At 41.5% G+C, this 12,044-nt stretch overlaps 1 protein-coding gene across 1 annotated transcript; it reads left to right on the forward strand.

The window, feature by feature from the left end:
• Positions 1–1,173: 1,173 nt before the first annotated feature.
• Positions 1,174–2,626, forward strand: foxd1 (forkhead box D1). The gene has a single exon (XM_012871267.3). The coding sequence runs from the start codon at positions 1,409–1,411 to the stop codon at positions 2,489–2,491; it is 1,083 nt and encodes a 360-aa protein (XP_012726721.2). The 5' UTR covers positions 1,174–1,408; the 3' UTR covers positions 2,492–2,626.
• Positions 2,627–12,044: the final 9,418 nt, after the last annotated feature.

The raw sequence follows: 12,044 nt of genomic DNA on the forward strand, positions 1-12,044 counted from the left end.
AAGCGCGTTTTAGGGCGCATTTAAGGGCGCATAAAAAATACGCAAAAAAATACTAACAACGCCTCACTTTTCTTTTTAACAAATAACTTAATTAAAACAAAACGCAATTAACTGCACATACTTTTTTATTTATTTATTATTTATTAATCCTCTTTGGAATTATGATGTGTTTATATTGCTTTGGAAAAAATTATTTAGCAGCTAAAACGGCCCTTTGTTCTGTCCTGAACGGGGAAAAGGGTCGAAAGTGTTTCCAATCGAGCTGACCCAACTAAAAGGAGAGAACACGTCACTATTTAAATTTACTTGCTTACTTTATTTATTCATTTATTTGTTTTTATCGCTCAACAGCTCACACCTCAAGGGAATAGCTAAAGGGACTCGTAAACAAGCGAATATAAATCATACAACACAACAGGCATTTTCGCAGTCTTTGCCAGACATTCATTAAAAGCCAGGCTACAATTCCCGTAATTTATCTGTGCTTATTATATAATTTTTGGGGTCATTATTATTATTTTTTCTTGTTCTAATAAACCAGACAAACACAATAAAATATTGATTACGCCATAAAAACTAGCAGCGGGGTAGGTCCACCCCACTCTCCCCCATGCACCATGGCTGCAGAGGCTGCACGGCACAGGCCCTGGCTGCATGTGTGTGTGTGCGGCTTGCAACGCTCTGCGTGACCCGTGACTGATTCGAGTTAACAGCTGACTCTTTCTCACTACAAATGGCTCGCAGGATAATCTGGAGAAGTGCGGGATCACGCAAACCCAGCGCCACTCCCAGGAAGCGCGCACAAGGGAAATACATGGCCAATCACAGAGCTTCCACGAAATTGTATGTAAACAATAAAATCTAGGTAGGTATTCATGGCACTTTTATTTAGTATTTAAATAAAATAGTACTAATAAAAAAAAACAATGCATGTGTTCCCTTGTAGGTCACATCATAATTTGCCGAATTGGACGGGATAAACACTTTCGACTATAGTTTGAAACTAATCAAAATGCAATAGAAAACCTCTTTATCGTCAGCAGATAAAAAAAGAAAAAGAAACATTACATTTTATATTTTTAATTGTTCCCTTTTTTTTCATTCTTCTCGTTTGCCTCTGTGACGTTTCCTCCCCATGTGATCAGGGCGAAGGGATAAATTCAGAGAGAGGACCCGCCCCCTGTGAGATCCAGGTTTGCCCGTTTTGCATGTTCCCCCCCCCCACACACACACTCCGTCTTATAACTCCCGGGGGTCGCGCTTCGCTCTGAGCACAACATAACCCCAAACCCTATGGAAATAGCGCAAAAGCAGAGGGCATTTTCTCCGCGCCTCTCCTCTCCCTCTCATCATATGAGTTTTTGACGTGGGAGGTTCAGGGGCAGCTCGGAGCCGCGCAGACTGAGCCATGACTCTGAGCTCGGAGATGTCGGATGCCTCCCTCCTTTCGGAAGAGACTGACATCGACGTGGTCGGCGAGGGCGAGGACGGGGACGGCCACACGCGCTCCTACGTGGACGAGGTGGCGCAGATGCGCGACGGCATCCTCCTGGCCGGCTCTCCTCCGCCACCTCCGTGCCTGCAGGACGGCTCCACGGCCACCTCCTCCTCCTCCAGGGATGCCTTCAAGCCGGCGGGCAAGAACGCCCTGGTGAAGCCTCCTTACTCCTACATCGCCTTAATCACCATGGCCATCCTGCAGAGCCCCAAGAAGAGGCTGACCCTCAGCGAGATCTGCGACTTCATCAGCAACCGCTTCCCGTACTACAGGGAGAAGTTCCCGGCCTGGCAGAACTCCATCCGGCACAACTTGTCTCTGAACGACTGCTTCGTGAAGATCCCGCGGGAGCCCGGCAACCCGGGCAAGGGCAACTACTGGACCCTGGACCCGGAGTCGGCCGACATGTTCGACAACGGGAGCTTTCTGAGGCGGAGGAAGCGCTTCAAGCGGCAGCAGACGCAGGACCTGCTGCGGGAGCACGGCGGCTTCATCCCCGCGGCCGCCGCGTACGGATACGGACCGTACGGCTGCGGCGGCTACGGCATCCAGCTGCAGTCCTACCACACGCACTCCGCGCTGTTCGCCTTCCAGCAGCAGCAGCAGCAGCAGCAGCAGCCGCCCAGACACTCTCACACGCACATCCCCTCGCCGTCGCTGATGCCCACCAGCACGGATCTTAGCAGGAGCAGGTTTTACGCGCAGCTCGGTTCCGGTATGGGCACCGCGTCCCCGGCGCCGAAACCGAGCTCCCCGCCTCAGCAGCAGCCGCAGCAGCAGCAGCCGCAGCAGCAGCAGCAGCAGCAGCGCTCTCCCTTCTCCATAGAGAGCATCATCGGAGGGTCGCTGAGCCCCTCCAGGACTCCTCCCGTCATTGTCCCGGTCTTACCGACCTCGCTGGGGCTGCCCGGCCAGCCGCCGTCCGTCCACCCGGAGGCCGTTTTAGTCGAAAACTTTCCGAGCAGAATTATCGGCGGCACTAGCGCCTGTTAAACAGAAATGTCCTAAACTGCAAAAAAAAAAAAAAAAAAAAAAAACTTATCAAAAACAGAAACAAACGCCCCTCTTTGAAGGTAGGATTATTTTTGTACGTTTGTTTGCGGCAGAATGACGGACATAACAAAAAAACACTATTTGTGCCTATATTCATGCTGTTTACGAATCTATATATTTATGGTACGTTTGTTTTATTTCCATGAGAATCAAAAGGATATTCTCTTTTACCAGGAATTTTTCTTGTATTTTTTTCCAAGACGTGATTTCAGTCACTGTTTTTTTTTTTCTGTAGGAGCGTCTCAGGACAGGTTCTAAACGATCACACGTTTTAAATTGTGTCAAACACATCCATGTTTTATTTTTTATTTTTTTATTATATGATCAAATCAGAGCAAACTTTAAAGATTTTGATTTGATGAAGTTTGTAATAAAGGAAAGAAAAAAAACAACAACAGGCAAGCAGCAAAGTCATTACATTTCTAATTATATTGCAGTGTGTTTTTTTATTTTTTATTTTATTTGAAGTGATAAAAGAATTGTAAATTTGTTTTGCGGGGCAATCATGGTGTAACTGAGCTGTGATATTTTTTACACGAGTTGTTTATTAAGAAGAATAAATTTCTTTTTGCAAAACAAAAGAAACAAAAAAAAGAAAGAAACGTAGCTTTTTTTAATTAAATGTATTTATTGCTTTCGAGCCTCTGTAGCCTTTAAGTGGAAACTCAAAAGAGCAAGAATAACCTTTTATCGGGCAGTTGTGGCGGAGCCCTGAAACCAGGAAGGTGAATATGTGGCTGGTGTGCGCGTATCAGCCCAAGTGTAAACGCTCAGATGCTGCGCACTCCTCTGTGGAACATGCGCAAACGGGCCTTGCGTGTCCATCTGACCTCTCTCACACTCATCGTCGTAATTGCAGTGAGCGGACAGGAGGGTGTCAGCCGGGTGAGGCAGGGGGGCTGCATTCTCCCTGCGCCGGGTCACAGATTTACACATGATGGCCACAGTTGGGTAGCTACTTGAGAGAAAGAGAGAGAGAGGGAAAAAAAAAGTAAATCATATTTTTTTTTTATTATCTGCTCCCATTAGACACACCTCAATAAAACAAACTGTTCGAAATTGACTGATAAAAATTTGTGCGGCAGACGGACGAGACTTTACAGGAAGTGTGCCAATTCTAACCACATTTTAACACTACTTCCTCGACAAACAGTAACAGTTCAACTGCTTTTAATATAATTTTACTCACAATAATGAAGTTGATTGGTTGTGCAGGTTCCTGCTGTTTTCTTCTAAATAGTCCCTTCACACCTTATATGCCTATACTATTAAAAAATATATTATGGAGAGCATTAAATGTTAGACATTATTTTATTTATTTTTTAGTTTTATTAAAGCATGGTAGATTGTCTGAATAACATAATAACATAACATAATATTAACTTGTGTTGTTTTGATTAAACCTAACTATTTTGATTGGAATTTAACAAAAAAAAAATCGTGATTTGTCCAAACCTTTGCTGTTCCCATTTATCACGTGTGGCGTCCAGCAGGAAACAGTCAGATTGATACGTTAATATAGGTTGTATTAGGAAGGAATAACCCTAAACTATAAGTAAAATATTAAAAACTGTTGTAGGGCTTATGCTCCGAAGTGCTTCTGTACTGGAAGCAAGTCTGGAAGCGCCCTGCAGTACAATTGTAGTCTTTTTAAGCTGAATACAAACTCAAATTCTTCTTCCATCACAGAACATTTCTTTACCACAAGTAAAGGCACAACTTTGCTGTAACTAAATAGTTTTTATATATATATCTATTTTTTAAGCTTTTACAAATCTATTGATTCATAATAAACCCCATATAAGCACCTCAGGCTCAGCAGTCTCTCCTAAACGTCCCACTGGGTGGAAAGGCACAGCTAACAGTCAGGCTAGCAGTTGACTGAAACAATATGTTCAGTTAAATTGTCATCCAAATGTTTTGGTCAATTTTGTGTGTGTGTGTGTGTGTGTGTCAATATCATTATGTGCTTGCTGAAATTTCTAGTGAATTTTTTCATTTAAATTTATTAGTGAAATATTTAATACTCTGTAAAACTCGGTTTTACAGTGCAGCTTGTCAGTAAGTTTAACTTTGGCAAAGGTTCTGTCTCTAAATGAGGTCCAACTGGAGACAAACGTAATGTCCTGAGCTAGCGCAGACGCTTTCTCAACCAGAATCCTTACCACAACTGTAAACTTTCACCAAGTTGCTTTATCCACAAAAGCTACAATGTAAACTTTTTTATACTGTTTTCTGCTGAATGAGAATAGCTTAAAGTTCACTGACATAATCAACACGTGATAAGATTTTTTTCCCTACATAATTTGTGTTTAATGATGTTACATTTGAACATTAACTGAACATTAACTGAACATTAAATGTACAAACTAATATGCATTTGCAAAATGTCAATAATGGATCCTTTTTAATACCGTCTTAAAACACTTTGCAGTGTATATCGCTTTTGATGGATTTCAGATATTTTCTTCGTTCAATAATTTGATAAAATGTTTGTTTAAATCAGGGTAATAGGGGTACTGATGTGAGATGTAGTTTCAGTGGCCTCCAAAATTCCCTCTTACTGTGCCAATCCCGCAGAAAGAATAAATGGCTCTACAGCCGCAGCGTGCTCAGCGCGTAGAAATGGGTGTGTCAGGGGTTAGAACCACCTTAATCCGCTTGAAAATTATATTATGCTCACGGTTGTTTTAGATGTTCTCTGCCCCGTGTCAGCTGCTCCCGTGTGCTCTTTTAGTTGCACAAAAAGTCACCCAGTTGTGCCATTTTTACGCATAGAGTCAGTAGCTTTGAATGATCTGAAAGCATGTTCTTCAGCATCTAAGTCCTGGAGCATCCTGAGATGATGCATGCGTGTGGTAGACTTCTTTCTTTAAATTTTTCATCAGCCCCCAGCGCTGTCCTGTTTTTTTTTTTCCTTTTTTTTTTTTTTTTTTTTTTTACTGTAGCTACAGTCAGAGCGCTTCCGTGACTGAACGTGCAGCGCGCCCGCCGCCTGCGTGTGTCTGCCTGCGCTGATCCACGGAAACGTGCACCGCGTAGTAGATGGCCCAATTGGTTAGAGCCAGCACTTAGAGCCAGTTCAGTGGGCCACGAGAGGACAGCTATTGCGTGATGATGTAACACGCAATGAGAGACAGACGTGCACACGCACACACATACAGAAAACACACACACACACATTTATACACACACTCACAGAAAACACACACGCCGAGGAGAGAGAGAGGGGGAGAGAGCAGCGGGGAACGAGGTCAGTCAGAGGCTTGTTTAGCTACAAATAGCAGAGCAGAGAAAAGGCAAGAATAAACGCAGAAAACAGAGTTTGTGCAATTCTTTGCGGTATTTAATATCCCATATTTTTCTGCATTACTTGGGGGAACGTTACGCAGTGCAGTAGCCTACATGTTGTCTAATTTCTTGTATGAAATGTGCGTTGGGCAGTTTTAACTGCATTTCCATGACATGTAAAGCATTACTGGAGCAATAATTCGGTCTTGCATGTTTGCATTTTTTTTTTTGTCTATTATAACCCAGGCATCTAACGGTGAAATTAGCTTAATAATAACAATAATTTAAAAAAAAAAACTTCTCTCCCGTAAATGACTTGAAAATTTCCACGAATCCAGAATTTTCAGCCATCGGTCTAATGACCTGCGACCCAGGAGCAAGAGTTTTTTTTAAAATGCAAAACGGTCCGGAGGGGAGAGGCGGTAAAAAGAAAATGAAAAAGAAAGACGCAAAATATAGAAACAGGAAGCCGCAAATTAAGTATAAAATCTCGTCAACCATAACGCGACAGTCTCTGTACACACTGATTTCCCTTTGATTAATACGTTGATTTATTTTAAAAAGTTGGTGGTTATGTGCATCAAAAGTTCGTTCTTCTTGCTTTTTTTCTTTCCGCTTATTTGTGGTTACAATTTCAGCGAGGGTGTGTGGGAAGTGCTTCACGCACAGATACGACGCAGTGGCTGCAGAGTTTGATAAGAACAACAATAAAAAAAAAAACAAAAATGTATACATTTCTGTGACTGTGTAACTGAAAGGTGTGCATAAACAGGAACCGGTGGATGCTGGAGGGCATATGCAGTGAAGGCCTTGGGTAAATAAAAGGCGGCCCAACATGATCATGTGGTCATCAGCCTTCTTGAGCATGACTGAGGCCCAGTTAGCAGTTTATCCTGCTGGGTCACACGGGTCATGAGGAGAGAGGGGATCAAGCAGCACTCAGAGCCGAACCGAGTCGTGGTAACCTTTACCATACAGGCTGCCTGAGCAAGTTAGGTTTCTACGAACATGAAATAAATACATAAAACAATACTCTGGTTTGAGCAAAAGTAGTGCTTTGGCAACCATTCTTCACGTTGATGCAGAGCTGTGGGGGGGAAGAGGGCCTGATCTACTCCGGCTTTTGGTCCTGATTCTCTAAAGCAGCCGACACAACATTTTCAGCAAAAATATCATTTAGCCGCATCATGTTGAGAGGATTTTTGAGTAAAAGAAAACGAAAATACAACTGTAGCATGTGACGTAATTAATGAGAAAAGAATGGATTTTCTGGAATAAAATTTAAAACAAACAATAATAAATAATCCACATATGAAGGGCCCTATATTCATAAATGTGTGATTTTTTTTGTCTTAAACAGAACAAAGAAAATTATAGTTTCTCTTTTTTGTATGCACGAAAATCCTCATAAAAATTTGCTTTTAAATATATTGCATTTTAAATAAATTGTTTTGTTTTAGGACAGTTTCAGTAATGGGTGACATTCTTCAAAATCTAAATAAAAATATATAAACAGTCATCTTGCATAAAAACCTGTTAAACCCGTTACCCACTGGCAAAAAAAAAAAAAAAAAAAACTATAAATATTTTTAAATCACTAAAAGGCATTTTTCTATTAAGTAACTGCAATTATTTTAAAACTTTAACATTTGGTCACTTAACCACCAGAAGAACCACCGACCTGTACAATTAAACACTTTGTGATACTAATAAAAAAGTCCTTATAATATAAAATGCAGGAAATACTTATAAAAAGAATATGTGTGAAGAAAACTGTTATTCTCAGGATCCTCGGTGTTGATCTTCTACAATATCAGCATTCAAATAAATAATAATAAATTCTAAATTAAAACTAAATAGATGATGAAATGATTGAAAATGTAAAATTGCCTCCAATTTCTAAGAAAATGCATCCCATGAGCATTATTAGACCAGTATTTTTTTATTACGCCTCTTTTCATTGCAGAAGAATTTTAAAACACAGTAAGACATGCAGTAGATCCCTAGAATTTGACCAACATGTCATATTTCTACAAGAAAACGCGCACAGACAGTGTTTTTTTTTTTCTTTATCTCTCTGCAAAGGTCTTAGCTTCAAGCTTCTTAGTGTTTTGCTGATTTTTTTTTTTTTTTTAATGAAAAATCAAACCCGTTCTGGGTTGGGCTATATCCCAGAGCGGCAGGATCCAACGGCAACTGCCTCCAATCGAGGTGCAGAGTCTCTCCATCTGCTATTCAGCCTATGGGACTGCTTCTACGTTTACCCTGTCCCCCCCCCCCCCCCCCCCTCCAAAAGGAGCTCCGCTTTCTACCCTTTTAAGAAGTTTTGGAAGTAATGCCACCCCTGAATACTACCCTAATTAGAGGCCGCTCCAAACTGCTAGGACCTGCTGCACAACAGTGGCTTTTTTATATCAAGCCATCGCTTCTTTCTTTCTTTCTTTCTTTCTTTCTTTCTTTCTTTCTTTCTTTCTTTCTTTCTTTCTTTCTTTCTTTCTTTCTTTCTTTCTTCTAATAAACACAAATAAGGAAGAAACCAATAATTATCATTTTGATTTTTTTAAAAAACAAGTCAACACCACTTGTAGATGATGATGATGATGATGATGATGACGAAGATGATTATGTGTCATCTGGATCCACAGGTCAAATAGTGTCGTAGGACATGGACCGTGTTCTTGATCCAATAAAAGGTGTTTTAGTGGAACATGTCAAATGAAAGTGGCCACTCAGGAACTTAGAAAAAGAACTGAGTGAGCAGTTTTGCTTAAAATAATCATATGGGCCAAAAATGGGGGTGAGCTAGGATAGATAGCTTGAGCAGGAAGTAAGCATGCAGCCTAACTATTTAGTTACAGCAGCAAATAACTTTTTTTGCAGTGTCTGAGCCAAATAAGGAAGGGACTGTTTAACTGCAGTTAAAATGTGTATATTGTATTTAACCGCCCTTTATCCACTACGTTTGCAGCATTAACCTAAAGTGAGCTTTTAAGTTAAGATAAGATAAGAATTCCTTTTATTGTCCCGCAATGGGGAAATTTGGGTGTGACAGTGGCAAAGACACAGTCAGTTACATACAATTATTAACGATGAAAAAATAACAAAAAAAAAACAAGTAGTCTAATCTAAAATAAGTTCTCAAGAAACACCAACAGTAGAAAATAAAAGAGTAAATGCCAGGATAAATGAATATTGCACTAACAAACATGCTGTTTTGTGTGAGCTAACTAAAGACAAAGATAGTGGCCGTGTTTCCATCAACGTCTTTTAATGCACATTTTGAAGCATTGCATTAAAAAGGTTGATGGAAATGGCAAAATTTTAAATAAATTCTTCAATTTCGCAAAAAAACATTTACACTAGCTTGAGCTGGTTTTTGGCTTTTCCAAAATAGAGTTAAAGGAGCTATGAGTAAGATATTTACTGTAAAATTAACCTAAATCATTCTCATTCGTCACCTGGGATGGAAGTAGCATTCGCTATAGACAATCGGTCCTCTCCATCAACAACATCTTAGTCACGGTTTTCTCCTTTCAAACCTAGAGGTACGGTCTGGAACCACCTCGGTTCAGAGTATAGCCTGTGTTTACTTCCTGGTTCCTCAGCCAATCAGGAGATTTCCCAGGGTTCCCAACACAGAGTGCAACACATTTGATATTTTGTCTTGGCAAAAGAGCAGCAGCCTGCTAACAGCAAGGAAGCCGGTAAGAGAAGCAAACCAGAAATAGAACAGAATACAACATCATATAACTATTCTTTGTAAGTAAAAATTCACAACAGCAACACACCGTTTAAAAACGGCTTTATCATTTATCTTACATGACTGAGCAGCTGTTTCCTCCGTCAGCGTCTTCCCGGATATTCCCATAGCATGCGTAGAACTGCATTTCTTTCTCTACATCTCCGGACCGCAAGTAACATCGGCAATACTAGTTGACGTGACACAACAATTACAACTTGCTTCTTTACTGCAAAATTTCGAAAGTTCAGCCAAAATTGGCATGACAACTGGATGGAAAATAGCTAGCGATGAATGATTATGTGGAGAAAAGTGAGACTCACACAACCACTGCTTGGCTCAGTAATATAACCTTGTCTGTTCTAGTCTGTTCCCAACTTGTTGGGAGGAACGTGCTCAAACACACCCGTTCAAATTAGAGAAACAACTCTTGTCAGAATTGGGCCAGAAATGACGGCGTCTGTCTGAATGTCGGCAGTATTTAGGTGTTTAGAAACCCATGTGTAAAAAGTCATCCCCACTAGTTGACTTTTCTTATTAGCCTTCGCTTTATCAACTCAAATTATAGCTGCAGACTGTGAAATTCATCCTGAACCAGGGTAGACATGTATGTAATGATGCTAGAGGTCATTTTTTTTCAAATGTCATCATTATTGGCAGTGTTTGGCTACACTGTCGGCTGCTCACCTTTTCCCATTCACTCTTTTTTACACGTTTTCCAGGTTTGGTCATGGGAATCTATAATTACAATGAGCAATAAGCCTTGATACAAAAAAAAGGAAGCATAAGAAAGAAAATGTATGCCCTTAAACACGTTTGATCTCACACAGACAAGCCTGCAGCATTGATGAGCCCTCATGAAAAGACTTACAGTAACAGAAACGCAGATGTATGAAGTGCTGTTTGACAAAAAGGAATTAAAGACTCTGGCCCAGAGCCACCTCTCAGCAGACAGGCCAGGGAGAAACATGGAGCTTTCACCACTTCGCGAAGTGCAAACTCACTCGTCCTTGCACATAATTTATTTAGCTGAAGACTTTCTGGGGGTGTTTTTATTTATCCTCCATCTTGCCTGTCTCACCTCGGTGTGAACCCTCAGAACCGGGATCTGCTGCAGAATTATGTTGCCCGCCTCTCACCGCATTTTTCACTTTCTTTTTTAGCCCGGCACGTGTTTGCTTTGGCATGCTATCCACTCATACAAACAGCCGGGGCCTCGTAGCTTATCCATCACGCTTGTGCAGAATGTGATGATAAAATAACAGGCCCGGCCTGAAACAAACCATTTGTTACGGCTGGATTTATTATTCTGTCCACTTGAAACGAAGTACAGAGGTTACCTAGACATCTCCTACTTAGGTTACAACAATAAATAGAACAAAAATGAGCCCTCTCTCCACCGGGAGAAGTCCCCAGTGGCGCTCACTCCGCCGAACCCTCCGAGTCAAGCAGCTGCGTGATGTCACCGCAGCATCCGCTGACCATTTGCATCCAAAACATCATCAAGCATCTTTGCGTTGCCGTTCGGCAGAAAGCCTGCTGTCGCCTACGAGCTTCAGGCCTGATTAGTTACATGCAACAACGCCTTTCGGTCATAAACACTTCATCAAGCTCCAGCAGCCCGTTCATCATCGTGACACCCGCAGGTAACCCAAACCCAGAGCTGCAGCTTGACACAAGGCAGAGACCAAACATTTTCTCCTAAACACAGACTGCCAGCAGTCTACACGGCAAACACAGAGGAGTGAGTGCGGCAAAGCTTGTGCGGCCGTTTAAACAGAGCAAGTCCTACGGTATCCGCGGGGCCCTCGGCAGAACTCGGTTTGGAGGCTCATTCCCCACCAGCTTCCTCAACACCATCGCTATTGTTTTGGCGCTGAATATTTAACACGACTACTGGATACATAACACTTGGACTAGATGTAAAATTGTAACGAATAACTGGTCTAGTGCTTAGATTTAGGAGGTAGAAAGAGGCGCGGCTTGGCAAACATCTTGTTTTGGTCTACAGACAGTGCCCAAAACCACACCTAGTGGTGAGATTTTGCTTATTGCTCCTTTAAAGGCATACTATGCAACATTTTTCAGTTAATTAATGTGTTCCATACCGTTTTGGATGATTAAATGAGTCATTTCAGGTCAAACAAAGGTTTTCTCGGCCGCCCTGGTGGTCTGTGGGGGAAATACCGTACTTGCAATTGTAAGAGCTCTCGGCCCGCACACACAGGCTCAGAGGTCTCATGCAAGACCGTGAGAATCGGTCTTGCTTTACGGCGAGAACTCCATGTGTTTTTGCCCTGCTATTCACTATATGCACGCGCGAAAGAAACAACAAAGAACCGCGTGTTAACCTCAAATAAACATGCAGTTTATTATTATTATAATAATTATTATTATTATTATTATTATTATTATTATTTTATTTTTATTTCTTTTTCATGTTGGTGAGGCGGTAGCGTGAGT

This window comes from Fundulus heteroclitus, chromosome 8, assembly GCF_011125445.2.
Source record: "Fundulus heteroclitus isolate FHET01 chromosome 8, MU-UCD_Fhet_4.1, whole genome shotgun sequence".
Taxonomy (NCBI): Eukaryota; Metazoa; Chordata; class Actinopteri; order Cyprinodontiformes; family Fundulidae; genus Fundulus; species Fundulus heteroclitus.